Source organism: Betta splendens, chromosome 3, assembly GCF_900634795.4.
Source record: "Betta splendens chromosome 3, fBetSpl5.4, whole genome shotgun sequence".
In the NCBI taxonomy this organism is placed as follows: domain Eukaryota; kingdom Metazoa; phylum Chordata; class Actinopteri; order Anabantiformes; family Osphronemidae; genus Betta; species Betta splendens.
The window spans coordinates 10,014,879-10,041,499 of record NC_040883.2 but is presented as its reverse complement, the minus strand read 5'-3'; the positions used below and the strand labels follow the sequence as shown (position 1 = coordinate 10,041,499).

Sequence of the window (26,621 nt, the reverse complement as noted above, 5' to 3'; positions counted from 1 at the left end):
TTTACAACAGGAAAAGATTCAAATATGCTGTAAATTTGAAAATGTATGTAGTGTTTATTGTTCTTTGACAATAACAACGTTTCTAAAATAAAAGCATGAAAAATTTATGAGCCATGAGTAACAATATTTAGAAGAGAAATTTACAAAAATTACTGGGGGAAACTTAAAGGTCTGTCCACCATGTGAAAGACTTGTTTAACAAAATATTCAAACAAATGTAAATAGTTGTCATTAATAATTGTAGTTAGTTTTAAACACAGTGACAAAACATGAAAAAAATATTAATGCTGTATCAATGAAAACGTGTTTCTGTGTTTGTGTATGTGCATCGTCAGGCGTTCATCTCACAGGTCAAAGGTCAGACGTGTCACCCCCCTCTCCCCCTCCATCCCCTGGGAATATTAAATCCTCCCTCGGCGCTTTGTTTGAAACACAAACTGTCATCAGTCGGATCTGAAACACAAGGAAACATATGCTGCCTTTAATTCGACACAGGAGTATCAGAAGCAAAGATCAGAAGCTGAATAACAGAAAATTAATGAATACAATGAAATGTTTAACATTCACGCTTTTATTTATTAGTGACTGAAAATTACTTTTAACTGACATAATTAAATAAAATAAATTAATTATTAGTTATTCTGACATTTTAAACTGGAAATTGCTTTGGATGTAGCTGTTGAAGCTTTAATAATAATACTATTATTAACAACAACGGCAATAATAATAATAATAATAATAATAATAATAATAATAATAATAATAATAATAATAATAATAATAATAATAATAATAATAATAATAATAATAATAAACTATAAGCTCGTGAGTTTATTTGACCAAAACGATGTCATGTTCTATAAGGTGGAAAAAGAATAAAGTTAAGAATCATGGAGAGGATTTTTTCGTTTTTTGTTTTCCGTCACTTATGAATACTGTTAGTAAAAAATTATTTTTTGGTTAAATAGAATTCAGTAGTAATGTTTAAATGTGACCTAAAAAAACGAAGGCCCACGAAACGCAGCAGCTCTAAAGACCATTTATTTCTAAATGAGAACATAATGCGCTCAGAATATTTAAACGCATCACTTGTGTACTTGTATAAGAAACAAACGAGGAAAAATTAATAGCACAATTAATAATAGCAATATAATTATTGCCAATAAGAGTTAAACGACTTTTAAACTTGAAAATAAATATTTTTTCTGTCCTGTGAAATCTAGACGCTGAACCAGTAGGAAACGCAGATTTAACCCGCAGTTCTCAGCGGCTCCATTTGTTATTAACGAGGGCAGCAAGAACCCCCAGCACACACACACACACACACGCACGCACACACACACACACACACACACACACACACACACACACACACACACACACACACACACACACACACACACACACACACACACACACATACGCGCGCGCGCGCGCAGATAAACGTACCTGCTCAGAGCGCTGCGCACACATGCGTCCAGGACTCAGTCTCTCGGTTCGTCCCGGCGCCGGTACATCTGAAAATGACTCGTGTTGGCTCAGCGCGTCCATGTAAATACGCGTAAGTGAAAGCACACGGTGCCCGCTCCCCCTGAGCCCCCTCCCTCCCTCCGTCCTCCCCTCCTCTTGGCTGTGATCATGTGATGGCGTCGAAGTGGCCCATTAATGAAGCTTCTCTCCGGGGTCTTTCCAGCTTCTGTCTCCGCGTCCAGTCCGCACACACAGCAGAGCGGAACAGGGACATGGGGGCAGAAGCAGGCGCTTAGCGGCGGAGGACGGGACACCTGCGGCGGCCGCTGAGGAGACGACGCAGCTCCAACTTGTGCCAACTTTTTTTTGACCGCGCGTAAAACCCGGAACCAAGGACCTTGTTAGCGCGAGCACAGCTGCAAGAGGTGGACAAAGTTTGCAAAAGTCAGGTCAGTTTTCCAGGCTCTCTGCGGACCGAACGGATTACGGCCGGCTCGGCCCGGTCCGGTTGGGTCCAGTAAAATAATGCCTCGTCCGGGGAGGAACACGTACAGCGACCAGAAGCCCCCGTACTCCTACATCTCTCTCACGGCCATGGCCATCCAGAGCTGCCCGGAGAAGATGCTCCCCCTCAGTGAGATCTACAAGTTCATCATGGACCGGTTCCCCTACTACCGGGAGAACACGCAGCGGTGGCAGAACTCCCTGCGCCACAACCTCTCCTTCAACGACTGCTTCATCAAGATCCCCCGCAGACCGGACCAGCCCGGCAAGGGCAGCTTCTGGGCTCTGCACCCGAACTGCGGCGACATGTTCGAGAACGGCAGCTTCCTGCGGCGCCGCAAGCGCTTCAAGGTGGGCGGCGCGCAGGCCGCGGACCCGCTGGCGCCCAGCAAGCCGCAGGACGCCGCCGCGCACTACCTGCAGCAACAGGCCAAGCTGCGGCTGAGCGCGCTGCACGCCGCCGCGCACCTGCCGCAGATGCCGGGTGGATACAACCTGAGCCCCGTGTCGCAGCCGTCCGGCTTCAAGCACCCGTTCGCCATCGAGAACATCATCGCCCGAGAGTACAAGATGCCGGGCGGGCTGGCGGCCTTCTCCGCCAGCGGCTACCCGCTGCACAACCAGCTGGCCCCGGCCTGGCCGCACATGTACGGCTCCGGCGTCATGGACACCTCGGCGCCCCTCTCCATGGCCGGCGGCGACTACTCGGCCTACGGCATGCCGCTGAAGTCCATCTGCCACAGCGCGCAGACGCTGCCCGTCATCCCGATGCCCATCAAGCCGTCCCTCGCCTCGGTGCCGGGGCTGCCCCAGTCCCTGAGCCCCACGTCGCCGCAGACGGCCACGGGGCAGAGCAGCCCGGCCGCGCCCGGGGAGGCGCTGCCCGCCGCGGTCCTGCAGTCGGCGGTGGCGGTGCACTGACGGGGCTCGGGCGGAAATCGAATCAAATTGAAAAAGGGAAAGTTCTTCTCCGGGACGCAGCGTGCGAACTCGCGCACCCGAAGCCCCGAGGAAGCCGCAGGGTGACCTCTGACCTCCGTGAAGAACTGCTTCGGTTTTATTTCCAGAGTTTTATCAGAAACTCGCTTCGCGATTGTTGCTCACATTCCTCCAGCAGCGACTCCGCTCAGCGGCTGCGCCTCTTTTGTGTTTGGAGCCTTTTCTTCTGCGTCTGAATGAAAAGTCGCAGATTAATGACTTTTTAAGAAACAGTTTCTCTGAGGCCTCACACACCGTTAAAAAACTCTTTTCCCACAGAAATTATAAAAGCAACAACAGGAGCGTCCTCGTTAAATGCAAACAGGCATTTGATAAACCAAATAATTAGACATTTGTCCTGTTGATTACTTGTAACGATCAGTGTGAACAATCACAGAGAAGAAGGTCAAATCTTCTATTTATGTCAGTAAAAACTGGAGCTGTTTGACGTGTCTCTGATGCACTTTTTGAAATGAAATAGATGCTTTTTATTCAGCAGCCGTGTTGGTTTATTTAAATTGTTGGCGTGTTTATACTGCTGCATGCTCAGCGTCTGAAAAAGGAAAGACTTGGCTGTTTGTACGTTTTCTGTTTTTGGCCTGAACAGCATGAACATGAACAAGCGGCTTTTTGTTCCGTCTGTCATCCACCAAACTCAGCTTGTTGCTGCTTCTCTTCGGTTTCTCATCCACGTTTTCTCTGATTCTGTGGACGCCGGAGTCTCCGGTTCCTTTGTACATTCACCATGAATCGTGTGGTTGTTGTCGTCTTCAACTCGTGGCGGGAAATAAAACGTTTCCAGCTCTGAAATGTAACGTGAACAGTTTTTAAAGGTGAATTTGTTCAGTGGGAAGATTTCAAATGTGTCCAACATCACAAACGGAGCTGATGATGATTCTACATAAACCAAATCTACAGTCAAAGCTCAATTACATTTCTGTCGAGTGTCTGTTTCATCCACTCAGCACGAAATAAAGCAGCTTAAACCTTTTATTTGATTATGTTGTTCCTTACTGTTCCCCACCTGGAGTCGTGAGGTTGCTGCCGAGAGTGGAAATGTTGGTTTATCGATCACAAATTTCCCGAAAGAGAACATTTAAAATTCTTGTTTTTCCTTATTAAACTAAACAAATATTGGATTAAGCTGTATTACGAGCAGCCGACACCTCTGAATCAATCAACAGGAAGATGCAGGACGTTTATTACAAGCAGCTCAGAGGTCAGTGAAGCAGCATAGTGAGTCAGAGTGTGATTTGTTATTGCTGGAATTAAACTGTTTCAGAGGCTCAGGTGACGACTTGAGTCTAACAAGCTTTATTTTGAAAGTGCTGTAGCTGCTGATCAACAGCCTCAACGTGATAAATGTTAAACATGTCCATCACTGGTACGTGAAGTATTTTGTCTGACAGTCAGAACATTTGAGTGAAAGCAGAGGAATGTCCGTGCCCTGTGCCGCTCCGTGGAGGCGGGTGGGCCGTGGCACATTCAGGGCCAGTAGGACGTGTCATTCACTGCTGGCAGAGACACATCTGGACGTTCCCTGTCACCGAGGGCACAGCAGCCACAGGAAGTGAGCTTCAGCTACTTCTGAATTATTCTCAGTTTACTCAGACGAGCAGCTGTCGCTGCTCGGCCCAGGTTCGTCGTACAAAGGTTCTGCTTAGTGCCTCATCAGGACCCTTTAAAGTATTAGTGCTGCATGAATGAATTACAGGAGAGTGAACAGATTACATTAATGATCCATGTGTGAACGTTTAGGCTGCAGAAAGAATCTGGACCTGATACAGACGTGTTCAGTCCAACACGAGTGGAACGAGACAAAGCGCAACCTGCTGAACCAGAGCCCGCTATGTGGACCTGGTCAGCAAACACTGGGCTCTCTGTGGAGCAGCGCCTCGGCACCGGGCCCGTTAACTCGTAACAATGGATGCAGATCTTTAACTGTTGCTGAGAGACACAGACTCTTATCGTAGAAATGTCCGTTTGTCTGCGAACACACCAGTAAAACAGACTTTAGCCTGCTGCTGCACAACAAGTACTGGTACCAGTAAGGAAACACGAGTGAGGTGGTGGAGGACCAGTTCTGATGTTTAACGCCCTGTTGTGTCGCCACCAATAAAAAAACAGGCTGAATGAGGTCGTGCTGCTGGAGAAGATCGGACCTGGCCCTCCTCTGACAGGCAGTGTGTAGCCCGCTGTCTAACCCCTATGGGAGGCGGGTTGTTCAGAACCAGGGGTGATCAGAACTATTCTTTGTTCAAAGGAGAGTTTGGTTCTAAAAAACAACTAAGCTGTTTATGAGCTCTGGGAACTGGCTTCACTCCGACGCAGCCCTGGTGCTGGACCGGTTCTACCTGACGTTTTGTCTGGTTCTTTTGACCCGTTGTGACTCACCGACGGCTGCTTCAGTTGCTAAGTTGCTAAGGAGTTTGTGCTTCACAGCGATTTGATGGCTTTCGAGTTGAGCTGTAATTAATCAGCGGGCCTCTAATTAGAGGCTTCAGGTGGAGGCGTGACAGCGAGGTGTCAGAACCGTCCTGCCTACAGCTTAATTAACAAACTGCTTGTGTTCTGTAGCGCTTGTGGCACGGCGACGGGGTCGGGTCCGACGACATCACGCGTCAAAGCCGGAGCGTCTGGAAACGTGGTCGTGTTTATGACGGACGAGCCAGAACTCGCTCACCAACACCTGGGGCCCGCTTCAAAGGTGCAGACCCAAAGTTTGGATAAATGCTGATATTGGATCGTTTTTCAAACACAGACAGTTCTTATCTCATCGCATCGAGTCGTTGTTGAACCTGGAATTTCAGGATTTTAAAAACAGCTGTTAAAAAAGTCGTTTCTCACCGTTTCGTGGAATTCGTTCAGCGAAACATCTTTTGTGTTTTCTCCCACATTTACCTGCTAGAGAACAGAATTTCCCATGATCCCCAGGTGTTTACGGGCTAAACATCTGCCCAGGTAGCGCGTCGTCATGGCGACGGGAACGGGTGGAAGCGCTGTGATCCTGGGTGTGCGTGAGACGCCTTCAGGGCCGACGTGGCCTTTTCGCTCTCGCTGATGATCTAGGCCGCGTCCCTCCCCTTTCGGCTGGGGGCCGGTTCCTGGCACCTCGGCCTCCGCGGCGCCTTTGAAGCGCCGCTGTGAGGTGTGAGTTTATGGTCCGAGGCGGAGATAAGATTCCTGAACGACTCGTAAATTAAAGTTGTCACACGCAGAAATAAAAAGCTGCAGGCGCAAACACAGCGAGGTTGTTAAACCTGACAGAGGCTGTTATCACCTCACACATTCTCCAAATACAAGCGTGAGCGGCTGCACCGGGACCCGAGGCTCCACTGCTCAAAGGCACACGGGTCACACAGGAGTCTGACTGTGAAACGTGAAGTAAAAGGTCCCATATAGAAAGTGACTCTGTGTTTATGTGGTGGTTTCCTTTCTGCTGCTGGTTCCGGCTTCATTCAGCTCTGAGACACAGGTTTTTTGTATAAAACAGGTTTTTGTTACAAATGATTCAGTTTATGAAAACAGACTTGAGAAGTCTGAATGAATCTGATCTTATTTCTATGCTGATTCAGATTAGCTGCAGCCTCTGGTGGATTCACCTCTGGGCTGGTTCCAGGGTCTGGGTTCTCTTCCCACTCGTTCCTTTGATAATGTGTTGGACCTGTCTGAGCTGCTGACCTGAGGTCAGTCAGGTGAACCAGCAGTATGTGACGCAGCGTTGGGAGGCAGTGCCTCCTGCTGGACCCGAACGGCTGCACTGCTGCTTCCTCTCCAACACTCATTCATCCGCATTAAAACAACTCCCTGGTTCTGAGACAGCATCATAACAGAGTCACAGCAGAGGCAGAAAGTTCTGTTCAGTTTAGCAGATCAACAACATCTGACCTAGAACCTACTGTTCTGGGCCTGGGCTGCTTCCTGATGCTCGCTGAGGCCCATTGCTTCACTGGTTCCATACCACAGCAGATAGAGGACCATCAGCACCGCGATCCGTGTTCTGCCGGGCCACGCGTCGACCCGCTCAGCCCGTCTGACGCAGGTTGTTCCTCGTATCTGGGTCACACATGAATCAAACAGACCCACCTCTAGCAGAGAGCGATGATTTATTCAGGCGCTGGCAGCCGCGCGGCCCGGCGACAGATTGTGTTCTTGGTGATGTGCCTGACAGCGCCGAAGGGAAACCAAGAGACGCGGCTCAGCAGAAGTCAGCTCAGACGAGCTCAACCCTGAACGCTTCTCAGACAGCGTCAACGTGATGTGTTATTACAGAATGAAGCTGGAAAGAAAGCAGGAAGCTGCTGTGCGAACAGTAGGGATTCTGGTGGTTCTGGTTCAGTCCTGGTACAGGGAAACCAGACACAGGCGTAGATCAAAACTGTGGTTCTAGTTGATCCTGAGCAGGTCCAATTCAGGCCCGGGCCGACCCACTATCCTGCACCTGGTGCCACATCCAATGTATAAGCAGCAGCTTAGGCCCGATTCAGGCTCGGTTTGAGCCGACAAGGGGAGGGAGAAAGGAGCGAGTGAAAAGGCTGAAAGGCAGCGGGACGGACCAGGAAACGGGCCTTTGTGCCGATGCTCCTTAATGCACCGGTGAGGCTTTAAACCGGGTCTCTCTGCATTCGAATGCTCTGATTGTCTCCTCCGAGCTGAGACCCGCTCACCACCGGCTGAGGCTGCGCCGGTTGGGTTCTTCAGATGATTCTTAATCATCGAACAGGCGCCTGGTTCCACTCTGGGCTTCAGGTGCTGCCTGTCGTCTGCAGCGTGTCCCGGCTCCGCTCTGCTGGAATCAGCAAAGCTAGCAGCACCATTCACCCGACACAAAGCCCGGTTCAATCACTCTCTCCCACAAATGGGACTCGTGTTTTGTTTCAACAAAATCAACTACCGGAGCGTCGTTCTCGTGCTTTCAGACTCTTGCAGCTCCTATTTCACGGCTGCCCTGAGGCTCAATGCCGGTGTCAGGGCCTCCTCCTCGGCCCGCCCGCCGCCGCCGGCCCGGTGACAGCGACTGACGGGACCACACACGCTCCGCGTCCGGAGGCCGGCTAATTCCTCCTCTGGCTTTTCAGGAGCCTGACACTGTCGCAGCCGCGGCTTTCCACACTCGCTTCACGCATGTGTGGAAAATCTGCTGCTGCCACAGAATGAAAATCCTGTTTTTGTGTCCCAGGGTGAAACCACTCGACACAAAGAGCCTCTCTCAGAGTAAATAGAGCCTCAGCTTCAGCCACAGCGTGACACGAATTCATCAGAGGCTCCGAAGGTTTCATCCCTCAACGCGTCCACTCGTGGACCCGAGTCCAGCTCCCGGTTCACGAGTCATGACTTCCTGTTTCCTCCACCACTGTCTGAAGTATTGGCTCTAACTGAACCCACAGTGCAGATGTGATGGTGCTTCACCTTTGACTGGAACCGTACGAACGGTCAAGCCTTTTGGTTTCTCTCAGTAACTGATGCTGTTTTGTCTGGAGACGCGAGCGACTCTTATAGAAGCCGCTTCATTCAGACTCGGAGGCGAGCGACGATAAATCTGCCTGACACTCATTCTTAGAAGTTAAACAGCCATAACCGGCGGCAGGAACTCTGACCTTCACCATCTAACCGAGCGGGAAAAGCCAATGATGTGTACAAGGCCGCGGCAGATTAGGAGAAAATATGTCTGTGCGTCACGAGACCATAACTGTGCGTCTCCCACTGACGCTATTTTAATAACAGCCAATTTCTGCAGCACTAAAATGTTTTACCGTGGCCGATAAAGCACGCGGATGAGATGGAACATGTGAATCCGCGTGCATCCGACTCGAGCATCCAGAGGCCAAACATCAGAGCCGTCGCTGCGATGACGACCCAGGGCTGTTTGATGCCGGGCAGAACTTCAGTGCACTGGAGGAAACCTGGTACCTGCTGTGTCACAGAGCTGGACCCAACAGGAAACCCGCACCCCTTTTTAATGACTAATCAGATTTTGTGCTTGGCCAAATGATGATGATGAAAAGTGAATGATGAACTGGCTTCGTCCCAGGAACCAGGGTCCAAACATTGACTTCGTTACTTCCTGAAGGAACCGTGCAGCTGGTTCCGTCCCCGCTGTGTTACCGGCGCCCATTACATGTGTGTCGTCCTCTTAGCTGAATGAGCTGCAGCCTCTGAGGACGAGCTGCTTTGTTTTTCTCCTTTGGATTCTGGTGATGAAGCACAGGTCTTCTCCTCAGTGAAAGTCAAGGACGCAGCAGCTGACAGTAAAACCTGTTCACATTCAATGCATGATCAGCAGTAGGACAGCTCCTATAAAGGACCTGGACAGAGGTTCTGGAGAGGTTCTGGGGTGGTTCTGCGCTTTGCATTGAGTTTGGCATCTTATCAACTACAGATTGTCTGGAGGGTTTGTATTTAAAAGAGAACAGGTCTCAGGGCTCTGAGTGAATGTGGACCCACGGGTTCTAGGTTCTACAGGCAACAGGGGACTGTTTGTCTGAAGGTGTTTAGCAGCAGTCGGCTGAGGTTTGAACACTTCACCTCAGATTGTGATGGGTCCTCTGTAGTCTCAGCTACTGTGAGACGCTGAAGTCTCACACGGAACTGGCGGCTTCTGTCTTTGTAGTGGCAGAGCTTCATAAACTGACACCCCCAGGGTCTCAGGGCCTAAGGGGTCCGAGGGTCTGAGGGGAAGGGGGGCGCTAGGCGATCTAAGGGAGTTCTAAGGGGGTCTTAGGGTTTTTAGGGGGCCTGGGGGGGTCTGAGGGTTTTTGGCAGGGCCTGGGGGGTCTGAGGGGGTCTGAGGATTTTTAGGGGGCCTGAGGGGCCACGCCTTCCAGCCGCCATATGTTCGAGACACTAAGTCAAACAAGCGACTCCATGTTGGCTCATTAACGTGTTCGGCAGCAGAAGCTCAGTGTTTCTGACCTATTTTCATCATCCAGGCTTTTCAGTAAATATTTCACACTTCCGTTGTGTATTTTTGTGTATTAATACTGGAAACGCTGACACTGTATTATTTACTTTGTTAGACTTTTGGCCCAATTAAGACGCAGCCATGGTTTGACAGCAGGTGTTTAAGCACATAACGTGGTTCTGTTCATGTCTGAGCGTCTCAGCTGATGGTGCGTTCATGGACCTCAGTTGCTCATCTCTATAAAAACAATAAAAACGTGAACGTAAAGGGAAAAAAACAAAACCAACATTGTCTCTTTAATGTCTCCATATCTGTCTATCTGTGGTGTTATTATTATTAATATTAATCACGTGCTGCCTCCTCGTCCCATTGTCCCGCTGGAGCAGCGCCTTCTTTTATTACCCTGCAGGGTCATTTACAACCACGTCCCGTCTCTTCATTGGTTGAGGAGATAATCCTGTGATAAATCCTGCTCCGTGCCCTTCACAGTTGTCATAGCAGGACCATAAACAGCATTTATAACAATCTGAGGAGGGGGCGGCGGTGGCGCTCTGCTTAGCATGCAGAACAGATTAAGATGGGACAGGTCTGCTTAGAGCCGCTCAGACGGACTCATGGGAAATGTTCCAGCGCATCCCGTTTATCCTCAGAGGGAAATGAACTGCTCTGACGGAAGGAAAAGGAAGAAAAGTGCAAAGGATTTGGTTGTGACGACAAAGATGCTGTTGTGTTCCAGGTTTTTAGGTCCCGTTGGTTTGAGGAAGGGGCAGCAGAGGTTGGACTGGGTTCAGTCGTGGACGTCAACTTTCAGAACCACGTGAAGCCGTTTCTGTGTGTTGTTGTTGCCATCTCTATTGACCTGGTTCCGCCGGTGTCACACAGGACTGGACTCCACGTTGACTCCTCATGGTGCACAATCAATCTTAATTAGACCCGAGCTCTTTCACTGTTCTGCTGTCAGCGTCTGAGGAGCTACAGAAACGCTGGAACGCATGGTGGGAGTTGTCGTTTTGCGTCCTCGCTGTGAACGTGCTCGTCAGATGGACCCAGAGCCACAGGTCGCTCCGATCACAGCAGGTTAACCCAGCGGGTCGGCCCGGCACCGATGAGCACACGGCAACAAACTGACTGGAGAGTCATGTGATGGAGTCCATCCAGAAAAGTTATGCTTTATAATTTAACTAGCTACTTTTCAAATAAAAGACGAAGAAACTGTTTTTTCACAAAGAAAACACCAAGGTCTCAATGAGATAAAAAAACAGATGAATCACTGACGCCTGTAATAAAACTCGTCCAGGTTTCAGAGCTCAGCAAAGAAAAGTAAGGACGAAAAAGCAATTAGGCCTCGTAATAAATGCCCAAGTATCATAACATGCTACATTAAATATCTATGGCCCGTCAGTTAACAGGAAGCAGCTACTCCAGCACTTTGTCTTGTTTTCCTGCAGATCGTCACAAGTTGAACTGTTAAAAGGTTTTTAAAAGTCTGACGTATGTCTCATTATGAAGAGGCCGAGGTTGTGTCTCCACGTCATTACAGAGCTGACAGAGCCACTTCACAGCTCCTTCAGATTTACGTGACCTTATCACAGAATCCGAATCCTCCCATTTATCTGTGTGATGGTTTGTTAAAGGAAGAGCAGCTCAGCCACGACTCGTTTCACATTAACAGCCTTGAAACCTGTACCAAAACCCCCGAACGTGCTGAAGCCTCCGTGTCCCGACCCATAAACGAGTCCCTTAGAAGCCCAGAACACGGAGGCGGTTTTACTGCTGCTGTTTAATGAAAAATTAATCTGCCTTTAATGAACAAACTGTGGACATTTACCACGTAAAAGAACACATTTGGTTCACTGAGGGGACACGAGGGAGACAGACGGAGTCCCGTCAGAATAAGAGCACGGGTTGGGGAAAACAGCACATTACCGAGGAAGCGGCGTGAAGCGGGTTTGTCTGTGAGCTGCAGAGAAGCAGCCAGCGTGGTGCCAATTAGCACAGAGCACGCTAACACACGGCCTCCTGCAGCGTCTGATTAAAGTGCATATTGATGGTATAAATTATCTCCTGCGACAATAGATGGCCGAGCATCTATATGTAAATGTTTAATTAACCCGCGGCTGAATCGCCGTGTTGGTCCAGAGTGGAGGTTATTCATCTGATGATGGCGGCCATAATGCCCGGCCTGCAGCCGTCTGGACGCCGAGGCAGATTCATCAGAAGTGCTGTTTGTTCTCGGTGATGAAGCCGGCGCCGCGTCCTCCTCGAGTGCGCCGGTGTGTGGTGTAAACCCGACGTCAGGTCTCCGTCAGAGGGACTGACAGTGGGAACGCGCTGGCTTCACCTTTGCAGCTGCTTCCTCATCCTCATCCGCGTCCCGTCAGACGAAGCATCATGATAAACAGCCAGTTATTGGCCAGCTCCCAAACCAACATCAAACTTTAACAAAATGATGATGTCTGGCAAAATTAAAGAAAACGTTCCGGTGTCATTTTGAAGGAAGAGGCAACTTTAGTGCATCCTGTAGCTCTCATTGTACCGCACCCTCTCAAATCCTTAATTTGAACATGTTTTCACGTTTTCCCTCACAAACATCCATCTGGCTGCAGCTTTCAATATTTGCCATGTCGTTGTCGTTAAAAGGCAAATACCCTGTTGACATGATACTCACAGAAGAAGCTGCATGAATATTTAACGGGCTGTAATAGAACGACTGAGCGCTCGTGGCTCAGTTGTTTACAGCCCGCGGAAAACAAGAAAACAACAGGGAGGATGAAAGGCAGCCTCTGAGCATCGGTTAGCTCATTACACGCGAGCGAGTCAGAGAGAACCGAGCAAACACGGCGTCGCTCTGACAACTCAACAGCTTCGGCTGCAGGTGACGCTCAGGTGAGTTTGAGGAGAAACTATTTTCAGCAGGTTTTAACGTTTAACATTTCACAGGTTTAGATGTCAGGCTAGTTACAAAACAAGAACAACTGGAAACGTCTGAGTTCGCGTCCCTGCAGCTCCAGCAGCTCCATCCATCAATGCAGGAGCCATAAAAGCCCATTCACGTGTCAGTAGAAAGTAAAGAAGAAGAAACCAGAAATCATTAGGTGAATAAACACCAGGTTTCTACCTGCATGGGACGATGGGCATGAATGGCAGCGTATTGATTGGATGGGCCTAAAACCTGCTGTCTGTCTCACCGGCTCCTTTCCCCATTTCATTCTGCAGTCAGGAAGTTTGACGACGACTGACAGACAGAAAGAGGAGGCAACACCGAGTCTCCTGCAGCTCAGAGCGTCTGTCAGAGCCGAGGCCCATTATTCTGCAGCTGGAAGACGTCTCTTTCCTACTCGTCTACCAGAGAGGAAGCATCGCCGTCCTCCCTCCCTCCCGCTCTGCAGCAAAGTGACAGCCCGTCTAATTGGGATTAATCAACTGGCAGCTCCACTTGAGTGGCAGCATCGCGATCTGAGGAGAAATGGCATTGACCCAAAGAGAGAAGGTGTACAGCGCCCCGGGCCGGCGCGTGCATCCATTCATCTTTCCCTGCATAACATGATTATTCTCAACTGCAGCACAGAAGCCTGAGCCTCTTTAGGATTCCTGGGTCAGGAACAAAAAGCCAGAGATCTCATCAAAAGAGAAAGCAAAAGCAGCACTTGACAGTTTCTTCCCACCAAACAAGAAAAAGAACGAAAGCTGCTCTCGGATGAAGAACAAGCGGCGGCGCTACATTATTCTTTTTCATTCTTCCTCTCGCAGCCATCGTTTTGAATTACAGAGGGAATCTTTTTGCTGAGAGTCAAGCGTTAAAGAGGAAAAAATCAAAAATTCATCTGAGAGACTTTCGGGAGCGACGAGCGAGGGAGCGGGGAGGCGGAGGAGGAGGAGTGTTTGTGCTGGAGCCAACATTTGCAGAAAGTTCCAGCTCCTTAAGCAATTATTAGCGGTGATAGTTTGACATGTTCAAGAGTTGTCAACAACTGGCTTTAAACAAAAGTACAAAGCAGAGATAAACAGAGCCTGCGGCGAATTAACTGGAGGGACGCGCAGGGGGATGAATTAAACATTCGGTGCAGCAGAGCATGGCTGCATCTCTACGTAAACAGGCCCCAGGCCCTGTACCAGCCGGGCCCAGACGACCCCATGCCTCTTAACCTTGAACCTCATACTACCCTACACCCCATACAGTACCACCCTGAACCTCATACCACCCTACACCTCATACTACCCTACACCCTATACAGTACCATCCTACACCTTGTACCACCCTGAACCTCATACCACCCTACACCTCATATCAGCTTACGCCCTGTTCCACCCTACACCTTGTACCCTTGCACCCTATGCCCCACCCAGCAGATCAAACCACCGATTCTATGACTGGTGGACAACAGCTCTACTTCTTGAGCCGCGGCCGCCCCACAGTGCTGCTGAAAGCCAACGTTCTGACCTGGATTAGCTGCATGTGTTTTACGGCATCAGTTCCATTGTGACCCCCGACTCCCTGGGGGGTCGTTCCCTCGCTGTTGTTCTCACTGCTGTTCTTTATTCTGGCTCCATTTATAAAATGGATTCATCGTCTCTCGGCTGCTGCTCTGCTAATTAGCAAAGTGCTTAAGACATAAAAGGCAGAAGTTTTATCTCTTTAATCTCTTATTCTCTTGTAGTTCTTGGAAATGAAAACACCCATAGTTTTTTCTGGATGCTAATGGATCTGAAAGCATCCTGAGTTTATTATTGACTCACGTTTAGTTTAGTTTAGTTTAGTTTAGTTTAGTTTAGTTTAGTTTAGTTTAGTTTAGTTTAGTTTAGTTTAGTTTAGTTTAGTTTAGTTTAGTTTAGTTTAGTTTAGTTTAGTTTAGTTTAGAGGGAGTTCAGTAGGTCAGAGGAAGGTCATGTCCAACAAGACCAACCACACCATGGAAACCGACTGAACCACAGACACAAACCGGACTGACTGGGAGGCCGACTGGTCCAAATATGCCAAGTGAACTATGCAGGAGCCCATGAGGGAGCAGACTCTGGACCGGGCCAAGTCCTCGGTTGTAGATAAGAAGAGGTTCACACCCCACTGGGTTTTATTACAGGTTACGGAACATGAACCATCAGAGGCAGCTTCCATTTGTTGACTTATTTATTCTGCTGGGATTATTATTTACAGCACACAAACAGTTTCATCATGGGTTTGCACTCGTCGCATCACGTTCACACACTCAGGCGGAGGGTGCCATGTGGGAAGCGCTTCTTTAATCCCGTCAGGTCGTCTCTAACTGCACTCCGAGGAGGGAGGAGTTCGTTCCGGCGACGCTGATGCCGAGCGGAACAATTCAAGATCATTGTTTTCCAGGTGTGCAGGAATATGATTAACAGGAAGTTGTTTCCTTCTATTCAGCTCCGAGGCCTGGATTAATCCCACGGAGCAGAACCAGAGCAGTCATTACGCCGGTGGACGCTCCCTGTCGGCTCCTGATCCACCACGCTGTGATCAGAATGCGCTCTGTTGACGAATTCAAATACCTGTTAGATGCTTTAGAGGCGTCTCAGACCATGTAAGTCCTGGCACCTTCACATACTGTAATACTGTGATGAACGATGTGAGGACACAGAAGGATCCTTTGACCGGAGGTTCCTGGGTTGACACTCGCAGAGAGGTGTCACCTTAAGGCGACACTGGACGTCGTGTCTTCAGAACTAAACAGTCACAGTTTATTTCCAGCGTCTGATCATTTGCTGAAAATGATTAAAACTATTCAAACTGTGGACTCCCACAAAATTAAAACATCTTGGTTCCCATCAGGAGGTAAATTAATATTTGCGAAGACAGAAAATGAAGCGAAGGCTCCAGCGAGTTTGGGAGCCATCTTTCATCCATCAGCGATTCATTCACACGCAGTATAAACCAGCCATAATTTAGTTTGTCCTTATGTATTTATCAAGATGAATAATCAGCCCCCTCCCCGGAGCTGGAGGATCCTTCACCGCCGATTGTGCCGCCACATCAATATTCAGCCGATCAGCGGCCCATGAGTAAACAGGAAGAAGCGCTGGCCTCGGCACATTTAAGGCGCAGCAGCTATTAACTGATCCGCTGTTATTTATTTCCTTTCCTTGTTATTAAAGCTGGACGCGATATTATTCTAATTATATCAGACCCAATCAGCAGTATTGCCTGTCGCCGGCTCATTTCCATTAGCTTTGTCTTTCACACTGTGATACTAATTCAATGAGACATCAAACATTTAAATGGAGCTGAGATGCAGAGGTCAGGAGTTTCTCTTCTCTCCTGCCTCTGCGTCGGTTATTGCTCTGCGTAATTGTGTTTGTCCCCCTGCAGGATGACTAATTGTGCTGCACTGCCCGTCCCGTCAGACGAGCTGCTCACTAATGCCTTCGTTTGCTCTCCAATGCTAATATGTGTTTTGTTGCGGCTCCGTCGGACACGGATTGAGCCAACGACAAAGGAAGAGACAGACGAGACATGAGAGGAGGACGTAGTCGTAACACAGGCACTCAGTGTCGAGTGATGAGACTGAAGCACAAACTTCGAAACGTAGTCATACAGAGAAAAACAAGTTCTGAGTGAGAGGGGTTCTGATGGGAGGGAGGGAGGCTTCTGGGTAATAGGGTGCAATTTATCACTTGAAGTGGGCGACCTCTGGGTGTCCCAGTCCCTCCATCAAGCTGCTCAGCTGCTTCCTTTAATTGTCGGAGTAAATGAAAATCAACTGGCCTCATAATGAATAGAGGCCATCACTCTGTCTGATCACTGCCAGCGCCGGTGTCGAACAGGCCGGAGTCCACAAGCAGCAGCTCCCACCTAAAAACTCTACATCCACCAGAGGAAGACGAGCCCCGGCACAGACCCGCGTCCTCCAGGTTCCTCTGCTCCATAAATCTGACAGAGCCAGATCTGCAGCAGGTCATAAACTTCAGGGGAACCCAGGACAGGCGGCTAATTCAATTACAGCTAATTGTAAATTTAAAGTTTGGTGTCGCTGCTGTTTGTGGCCCCAGGTGGCATTAACTAGTGCCTGAAAGGTCAACGAAACTAAACAGTGACTTCCTGCTCTGTTAAGTATTTCACACAAAGGATCCTTGTTTCATCAGAAACAATCAAAATAATTATCATTAACCTTCACAAACACTGACTCTATGACTTTCCACTGTTTCCTTAACATTTTCTCACTTTTTAAATCTTGTCACAATCATCCAGTAATTAAGCGTCGTCATCACCACGTTTATAAAGGAGATGCTGGGGCTGTGAACTGCTCCTTTAAATGTTTCCAGGACCGGACCGGACCTCTCAGAGGTGAGCGAGACATTGTAAGGAAGAGCCTCAGATTCTGTAACTGCTAAAGAGTTCATCACAGCCCGTCATCAATCCTTCCTCTTCCTGAAGCTTTACATTCATCAGGAAAATTAAAAAAGTGTCATGTCTGCGGTGATTTGTATTCCTCCATCAAAAACACCATCGAGCTGCTTCAATTTGCATATTCTCAGGGTGTAATAATAAGTCACGGCCCGTGTAGAGCTGAGGGCGAGACGGAGCCTCTTGAAAACATCCATGAAGAAGATCCAGACCTGGGTTTAGGCTCAGAGAGGAATCAAGACATTTTAATCACACGCTTGATCCGTTCAAATAATTTACTCATTAGTCTAAAGTTATTCAAGCGTTTAATGCTTGATAAATGCCAAATTCTAGACCTTTAGTTAAAAGAAGCGCTAACATTTTATCTTTACTCAGCAACAGTCTCGCGTCCCTTAGTAAGAAATAAGTCCGATTACAAACCAGTGGCACCAGCTCAATGATGCTCCATCAAACTGTTGGCTCCTCTCGGTCCGATTCTGGTTCTGAGCATCTGTTCGCTAACCTTCAGACCTCAGACCAGGCTGCACATTGGATGAATGGAGGATCCACTGATGTTAGGGCCATTGGCCTCGTTGGCAGCGTGTCAGCACCTCAGCTGGTTCTGGTTCTGAATGAGTATTTGACTGCAAGCAGCATCAGACACCGTTTGACTGGAGACCGGATCCCGTTTGGTTGGAAATGATGAGCAGCAGCCGAAGGCAGCGCTGCTGAAGAGCGGCGCTTCCCTTCGCCGGCTTTAGTTTTAATGACGCTTAAGTAAAGTCTTCCACGGTCGAAGCCGCAGCCTTTGAAATCGCATGTAGGTATATATTTAATTTTGCTGCTGGAAGCCGCAGGCGCGTGCAGCCACAGATTAATTGGCTCAGCGCTACGTCGCTGCACCTTCATTATCGGCGGAGTGGAGCAAACTTGGAGCTAATCTGTGAGTTTTCTGCACTACTTGGCTGAAAGTTTCTTGACTTTCTGCCTCTTGTCATCAGTGCGGAGCGCGGCGCACAGCAGGGGGCAATGATTCCCTCAGTAAACCTCCAGCAGATGTCGTTCCATCTAGAATGTAAATAAGTTGGTGTGAAATCAATAATGTGAACAAGTTAGCGTGGTGGAGGCAGTGGGGATGTTTCCGTGCTCACCTCGTAATCAAACTCTGCTCCCTTTGCTCCCAAATATGTTCAATAAGAGACTCCACAAAGGGAACACGTGTCTGGCTCTTTGCCATCTTTGTATGTTAATGGGGAGAAAAGTACTCTTTACAAAGGTTTAGCGCTCACATCGTCAGCCTGTCTCAGCAGCAGGGACGACGTCGTGGAAGCAGATGAAATATTCATGCTAACTGTTGCAAAAAGTTCCCACAAAAGATGACAAGAGGCATGTGAAGAGGAGCTGTCACGCTGATCCTGGGAGAAATCAAAGGCTCGTGCACGCGGCAGCCGGGTCCCGGACGGGTCGGAGCCCCTTTAAAAGCCTTTATAATGAAGGGCTGGCATCAGGAGCGCGTCACAATGAATTAGCAGACACGGGCGTCACTGAGCCGAGCTGAGCCGCAGGCTGACGCTGCCTCCACCTGACGCTTCAGTCTCTCAGCCTCTGTCTGCGTCTCAGTCACAGAGCCCGGGCCTGACATGAAAGCCAGGATGCAGGCCCATAAACTTTGCATATTCCACACAAACAAGAGAAGGAGATTAAACACGTGCAACTCAGGAGGCGGCATAAATAAAAATGGTGAAGTTCCAGCATTTGCATTCAGTCTTTGGCACCGAACCACCTCCCTGTTAAATTTGTGTCTTTGTTTTCGGTCGCTGCTTTGTCTTCATGTGTGTAATGATGATTCAACAAGCTGCGGCTTTCATGGAGCCTGTTCAGCAGGAAATATTTGTTGTTTTCTGCCTGTGTCGGTTTAGACTCTGCTAAAGCGCGCGGGCCGGCGTTTAGCCAGAGGTGAGCGCCGCCGCGGCTCGTTCCGCGGGCGTCGCTTTGATCGCGGGCCTCCTCCGGGCGACGCGCAGCCACTTGATCTCCGCGCTTAATTAGCGGCGCGCTTCTTAATTGTTGATTTCACAGATCGGGGGGGAGGCTGCGCTCATCACCATTCGTGGCTGGAAGCCGCGGTTTGAACTGGAGAGACGCTAAATGGTTTGACTGAAGCATTACTCATCGACGCTTCGTTGCAGCGTCTCACTCTTCCTGGGAAATCATCGTCACATGCAGGTGGCGAGTCCTGATGTTGGGTGATCATGCGTTTGGAAGCAGGGAGGCGGTCCAGGGGCCCAGGGAGGAGCAGAACCCATCAGAGGTTCTCCAAGAACCCACCCACGTGTCAGGGTTACACACTGACCCACTGTCTTCTTCTGCGGTTTCCAATCACATCTCGTGTGTGTGTGTGCCGCATGTTTACAGCTCAGACTGTCAATGTCTGCACATTTGTCCCACACTCTCAAACTGATCTACTTATTATTATTATCGTCCCTTACTTTGATGGTTTTATCTCCTTGTGCAACAATCAGTTGTTCTAATGGAGCTGGACTAATCCTCAGGGCCGTGTTGCACGCCACAGTTGCGGCGGGTGGAGGTGGTCAGAGTGGGACCGCGGTGCCGGCTGTAATTATCTCCTCCGTCTGAGGGAGCAGCGCTGACATTTGGTTCATGTTGGAGTGGCTGTCGTGGTGATTTCTGCTTCGCCTGAAGGTCTGGGGAGAGGGAGAAAGGGGGGGAATGATGGGATGGATGAGGGATTATGGCAGTGTGACAATTGAGGATTAGCTTTGCGTTAAACAAATAACCCTCGTGCAGGTCAGAGGGTCGACACAGTGTGTGGAGAGCAGGAGGAAGCTGCTGCTGGCTTCATTAAAGGACGAGCGTAGTGTTCACTCTCAACCAAGCTGAGTCTTTTTGTCTCTTCAGGGATGAGTTGAAGGCGAACAGTGGAGCGGCCTTCATCGGCCCACGTTGGCTCAGCTGCTCTCCTCACCGGACAGGAGGGAAATCTGCACTGAACCTTTTATTGATAGTTCATAGTGGAATCTGCTTAATGGCTGAAAGTTCTGCTTCGTCCTCTCCACTGTTAAGCCAAAAATATTGTATAGCTGTATATGAATATATTTGTAAATTTAAGATAAAACGCATGGCTACAATTGACAGCTTATGATGAGATTTGTTGGGTTTTAGTTTTTTCAGGTCTTGAATCTCGTAGTGTCTTGACACAGAAATAAAAATAAAAATGAACATTACAACTCAACTAAATTTTTACAAATTGGACGCTTGTTAGCGCCAACGTTTATTTCATTGGGCTAAATTAACCAAATCTTTATTTATTAAGATGAATGTTTATTATTTTCCTGTTTTACTTGTTTCTGCGCTAACGACGTGTGTGCCCAGTTTCCATAAACACCACAGATGTAAATTAGTTGTAAATTGTTGCCGGAGGTTAAATTAGCATCTTTAATTAAAAAAATAGCAGCAAACAAACAACACAAAATCTACGAACCATTAAAGGAAAAACAACCTGAAGCGGCAGCGGAGGAATCTCATCTGATCGGCTGTATTTCATTATCAAACATGAATTTATGTGAGATTACGCATCACAAATATATGTGTGTGAGTCATTAATAACCATCATTTTTCATCAAACGCTGAAGATGCATCCTCAGGAGACGACGCCGGCGCTCAGCGCAGCCAAACAAGATTCATCTCCTATTTCATCATCGCTTTGACTTTTGTTTTTCATCCTGCAGCGTTTGTGGCCTTTATGCCTTATTCAGATCGTCAGCTGTCTGACAGAGACCAGTCTGGAAACTACAGTACTGTTCAGTGGGTTCGGGAGGATGAGTCTGTCTCTGCTGTCCCCTGGTGGCCAAACACCAAACAAACACAAGCGAGGAAAAAGCTTTTTTATTCAACATCTGTATGATATGGACACATGAGCGGGCGCTAATGGAGCTGTCCACCCAGCTGCCTTCTGGGAAACTGAGTTTACACAGGTTTAGTCGTCACCTCCACAGAGGCTGAGTAGAGCCTTCTGGTAGTCTCCCTTTGTGTGCTCCTGCAAACACAGACTGGAGTCAAACCCAATACGAAGGAGAAAAACAATCCTGTTTTAGTCCTGGCTTAATTTCATGCTCACAGCGATGGTCTGGTACAACGATCTCTTGTGCTGCCTCTTGAACTCCGTTCTGATCTTCATCAGGTCGACCTCGCAGCGGGAAACCATGATCCTGGTCACCACCTTCTCCTTGGCTCCTTTACTCTGCAGGGAAACACAACCAAACGGACATCACGCGCCGACCCGACGCCCGTGACGTTGTTACGACGCATTCAATGTACCTTCATGGCGTCGCTGAGTCTGTTGGCGAAGTACAGCTGTTTGTTTTCCAAGCACTCGACTGTGAAGAGACGACAGAGCAACGTTTACTTGACTGTGTCCAGGTTTGTCTGTGTGTTTGTGTAACAGATCACTGATCTACGAGGCTTCACCAGTTTGACGCTGTTTGACGTGTTTAAGTCTTACCCAGCGTGAGAAAGGACTTCTCCAGGTCTCCCTTCACCTCCTTCCTGATGCTCTCCTTCATGTCGTAGGGGCTGTAGCTCTTGTACCGTTCAAACACTGTTGCATGGAAAATGAGAATTACAACAAGAAAAGTGGGTTATTGTGTGTTTTCTGTGTGTTTTCTGTGTGTTTTCTGTGTGTTTGCTGCGTGTTTGCTGTGTGTTTGCTGTGTGTCCGTGCTGTGGCCATAGTTCACCTCTCTGCAGGTGGGGGACGCTCCTCTCAGACAAGATGCTGATCCACGTCACCACGTCGGTTCCCTTCCTCTTCACTCCGGCTTCGTACAGACACTGAGATGAGGAGGTTCAGTCTGATTCGTCTTTACAATTAATGAAGGAAACATTTTTTGAAAGCGTCAGTTTCACTCACTCTGGCGTCGTCGTCGATCCTCTGATAGTCAACGACGTTGGACGGTTCATCTCTCTTTGTCTGTAGGAAAAAATAATTTAAACAGAACAATAAAATCAAACCTTAAATGTTCAATAAGAGCTTCCAGCTCTTTACTGTATAGGATGTATATATATTACTGTACTATACTATTATACTGTATATATATTTTAAAATTCGAACTTGAACCAATCAGCAGCGACGCTGATGTGATTGACAGAGAGGAGGAGCCAACCAGCTACGAGTGAACGACAGTGTCACATCATATATTGGCTCTACGACACTGTAGATCGTACAGACCCCCAAACTATCGCATAAGTACGATATAATCATTATATCTGGCAACAGTGGCTGCGAGAAACATGAACCAACCTGAACCAGCGCCAGCAGCAGCTTAGCGAAGTCTCCAGACGTGTCTCCTGCCACGTCTTTCTCCAGCTCCTTCTTAAACACTAAACACACAACACAATTACAGCAATTACAACAATTACAACAGCAGCAAAGCAGAAAATACAAAGCAGATGTTACCCACAAAGGCTATTTATATATATCTCTATATATATATACTTATGTATGTGTGTGTGTGTCTGTGTGTGTGTGTGTGTGTGTGTGTGTGTGTGTGTGTGTGTGTGTGTGTGTGTGTGTGTGTGTGTGTGTGTGTGTGTGTGTGTGTGTGTGTGTGTGTGTTCCTGGGATCTATTGAGCCACTCTCCCACTTTGGGAGTTACAGCCCCAGTGTTCCTATCACCACAGGTACCACTTGTCCCTCACCCTCCACATCTTCTTTATCTCTTCTTTCAGCCCTTGGTACTTGTCAATCTTCTCAGGACTTCCAGCCTGTACTCAGCGCAGATGTTCCTATACACTACGCACCGGGCCTCTATTGATGTGGTACTTAGAACCTGCTCCTGTACAGCTAGGGCCTTCGTGCTGTCTTTCAGTCCAGTTTTGTCCAGCCACTGGTAGGATCTGTTGATATCAGCCACTTCTTCTATCTGCCGTGGTACATAGTGTACCGTGCAGGGGTTTGTCTTTCCACGAGGGTTCCTCCTCTTCCTTCCCCTCCTCCTCTGGTTTCTGCTGCCTGAGTTATTCACTAAGCACGTCCTCTGTTGGGGCCATCTTCCTGCTGTATTCATGGAGCTTAGTGGTTTCATCCTGGATAGTGGCTTTGACTCACTCATCCTCCTTCCTTCCTCCTAGCCTACAGTTTTAGCATTATGGATTTGGGGTGAAACCCTCTATGCATTGCAAGGAGCTTTCTTGATGTCTTGGCTGTATATTACAGTGATATCTATCAGCGAGTTGATCGCTCGTTCGCGCTTGTCATACAGCTTAATGTCATCCATGTAGAGGAGGTTTTTATCAGCTGTTCCAACAATCAAACACTTTTTTCCATTCATCCCTGCCTCATATGCCTCTTATTATCTTTTGAGAGTGGCCTGTGTCATTTAAAAAATGACAAATGGTTGAATAAAAGTAACTTGGTAAAAAGCATTTACCATTTTCATATATAATCTATTCACCTGCGTACTTATGAACCCAACCACATCGGTGTTATTACTGCTTGCTCTCCAGAACAGCACTTACTGTCCTTATAGACTTTCTTGATCTCCACCAGTTCTTTGTTGGTTCTGGAGCAGACAATCTCGATGAGCGTCTCCTCGTCCGTTCCCAGTCCCTGAACACAACAGCTCCGTCAGGTCACTCTCTTGGTTCAGCGTACAGTATAACTCAGCTTCCTGAGGTCAGATCGGTTTCACTCACCTTCACGGAGGCGTTGAGCTCGGAGGCGTCGTACTGAGTCGTGGTCTTCATCAGACCCAACATCAGAGCCTCCAGAGAGCCTGAGAGCGCCCCCTTCAAGGCCGAGGCCAGGTCCTGAAAATGTGCACAGGAAACGTCAAGTTTGTCCAGAAAGAAGAAGCCTGATACTGAGAGCTCACATGACAGATCAAGGAGCAGATTAGATCTGTTACCAAACTGTTATTATTCTGGAGGTCATAAACACCTCTACCAGGGGGTCTTATTAAGTTAACAGGTCATCACATCACTATCCTTCTGTATCTGTTTAGAATCATGTTTCACCTTCTTGGCGATTCGTTCAAATTCGAAGGCGATTTCTCTGCGCTGGTCGCTGCTTCGTCTGGTCAGGATGTCGATGATGGTCTGTTCGTCTACACCTGCAGGAACATGTGAACCCAGAGCTTAGTTTGGATGAGCTTGACATAGCTCCTCAGATGTGACTGCACAGGAAGCAACAACAGACCTCAAATTCACCTGTTGAGCTGAATTATTCACATAGCTGAAGTTTAACTCTAGTCTGTTAGATTCTCAGACCAATCACAGCTGCCAGAATGAAACATATATATAGCAATATATAAGGTGAAGAGACTTTGGTTCTGTAACCACCAGCAGCCCGTTTCCCAAAACACACACCCACAGCTGACTCTGAATCGGTTCTATTACTCTCCTCTCACTGTGGGGCAGTGGTTGTGGATGTATTGTTCTGACTGGACTCTGTCCAAGTTCTCTGCTCCTGCCTCCCTTTATTCCACATGCTGACCCGGTCCAGGTTGGACCCAGCCTCTGATAGCAGCAGAGTGATGATGGATGTTTTCAATAATTTACGTGATGCTATTTGGTTAAACTGGACCCAGACCAGTAAATTATCATGGAAAAGGCTAGGTTTTGTGTTTAGGCTCTCCCACCTTTGGTTTTGATGGCTGTCTCAATCCTGGCAGCATCTTTGGCTGGGTCGAAGTCTCGGCTCGCCACCACAGTCGGGTATTTGGGTTCCTCCTCCTACAGAGCAAAAAGACAGACAGAACCATTATTGTAATGCTGTGTCGCCCTGAGAAGACAGCGACACCATGAGGTCTGGATCCATCCTTGTATTGAACTGCTCCTAATAGAGAATCAACTAAACCTCAATGTGGCCCCTTTCAAGGATCAGCAGATCGCTGAGGGATTGAAGTATGAAAAGAACCAAATACTCAAGTTGTACTGATCTAACCTCTACGTTTGTTCTTCATCACTTATTTCAGCTATTTGGATGTTGTGTTGCTCATTATACAGATCTAGGAAACCTTCTTATCTGTGTGTCTGGGCAGGGTCTGAGTCTGGGTCTGAGTCAGAGCAGCGTCAGGGTCAAAGCACGGTCTGAGTCTGGGTCTGAGTCAGAGCAGGATCAGGGTCAGAGCAGGGTCAAAGGAGGGGCTGGTTCCCTGTTTGAGCAGGGTCAGCGTCAGGGCACCCGACTCACCCCTCCATACGACAACGTCAGCTGACTGAGAAACTCCGACACCAGCGCCATGATGGGTCCACCTGCAGAGACACAGACACAATCAGGGAAAGATCTCAGGCTGCATCTGTGTCCTGATAAAACGAGCAGCAGGAGCCAGAGTCCAACTTAGAAGGAGAGGAGCGTTTGATTTACTGACCGGGACATGCCGAGGGAGGGAGTGTCTGCAGATAAAGAGCAACGACCACTGTGCAAACACAACTCAAGCCTCTTGTGTAACAAACTTCACTGAGTGTGTGAAGGTGATGAAGAGCTACGCTGATTAGGAAACCGACCCTTGATCCGCTTCTACACACAGTCCTGAAGCTTCAGTTATTCATCTGTGAGCTGTGTGTCATCTTTGGGTGTGGTACCAGTACCAGTGGTACCTCACTGCAGTTACAGCTGAATTTACAGAGTCTCCCTCTGGCTTAACACTCTTCTGTCTTCAGCTTAATAAACAGATGAGTGTGAGTAATTCACAGTCTGGGTCGACTTGTGACGACCACAGGACGCCGTGGCGCCGCAGGTTCTGGAGCCCGACAGGAAATAAACTGAGCTCCGACTGCTGAACAAAGACATGAGCAGAACACGTGACATCTGACTTGTTTACATGAATCATTACTGTCAGACGTCGCAAAGATGAAGCTTCCTGGTTCATCTCCACAAAAACATTTAGCAAATGATGATTTTTTTTTAAATATGTTTCCACAGGCTTCGTAAAAAACTTCAGTACCAGCTCGGTTCGGGCAGCTCCTCCTGCATTGCTCAACAATAATCCCACTCTTCTTGGGAGTGGGTCAGATGGCGCCTTTATTTTGAAAAGCTACAGCAAGCCTTTTAAAATAAAGCTACTGCAATTGTTTACTGTGTTATGTAAGTTAGCAGCCTCAGCAGCTCACAGGGCGTCTGTGTTCGGACAACCTCCCCCAGCCGACCCAGTTCTGGTACTGACCCAGCCTCAGGCTCCACATGTTTCTAATCACAAAGCAGTGTGTGCGTGTAGGTGTGGTTCATGTGCTCCTACCTTAAAGAAGCAGCAGCGGCTCCGTTCTGCTGAGACGGCACGGGGTGCCGTTTAAGTACGGACCCTGTCTCCACCCAGCTCACTCTGACTCACACTGAACTCCTGGACTGGAATTCCTCACGCCATTGACAGGACGCTCGTCAGCTACAGTCTAATAAACTCTGCATTTCC

The 26,621-nt window shown here is 48.3% G+C and overlaps 2 protein-coding genes across 2 annotated transcripts; one reads left to right on the top strand and one right to left on the bottom strand.

Moving 5' to 3' along the window:
* Positions 1 to 1,458: 1,458 nt before the first annotated feature.
* LOC114852755 (forkhead box protein B1-like) lies at positions 1,459 to 3,943 on the top strand. Its single transcript, XM_029145377.3, has one exon. It carries the CDS (start codon positions 1,996 to 1,998, stop codon positions 2,893 to 2,895), a length of 900 nt encoding a protein of 299 aa, XP_029001210.1. The 5' UTR covers positions 1,459 to 1,995; the 3' UTR covers positions 2,896 to 3,943.
* Positions 3,944 to 21,082: 17,139 nt separating this feature from the next.
* Positions 21,083 to 26,603, bottom strand: LOC114852711 (annexin A2-like). The gene is made up of 13 exons (XM_029145311.3): positions 26,451 to 26,603; positions 25,406 to 25,467; positions 24,852 to 24,945; positions 24,229 to 24,323; positions 23,908 to 24,021; positions 23,731 to 23,821; positions 22,513 to 22,592; positions 22,123 to 22,182; positions 21,950 to 22,043; positions 21,715 to 21,810; positions 21,531 to 21,589; positions 21,331 to 21,453; positions 21,083 to 21,249 (listed from the first exon to the last, which is right to left on the bottom strand). Exons 2-13 carry the CDS (start codon positions 25,454 to 25,456, stop codon positions 21,190 to 21,192), a joined length of 1,017 nt encoding a protein of 338 aa, XP_029001144.1. The 5' UTR covers positions 25,457 to 25,467; positions 26,451 to 26,603; the 3' UTR covers positions 21,083 to 21,189.
* Positions 26,604 to 26,621: the final 18 nt, after the last annotated feature.

Excerpts from the sequence above, each read along its gene's own strand:
- LOC114852755 (XM_029145377.3), top strand. The coding sequence starts at position 1,996 with ATGCCTCGTCCGGGGAGGAACACGTACAGCGACCAGAAGCCCCCGTAC.
- LOC114852711 (XM_029145311.3), bottom strand. The coding sequence starts at position 25,456 with ATGGCGCTGGTGTCGGAGTTTCTCAGTCAGCTGACGTTGTCGTATGGA. Across the intron at positions 24,324-24,851 it reads GACAGCCATCAAAACCAAAG|GTGTAGACGAACAGACCATC; the intron begins GTGGGAGAGCCT and ends ATGTTCCTGCAG. Across the intron at positions 24,022-24,228 it reads TTGAACGAATCGCCAAGAAG|GACCTGGCCTCGGCCTTGAA; the intron begins GTGAAACATGAT and ends GCACATTTTCAG.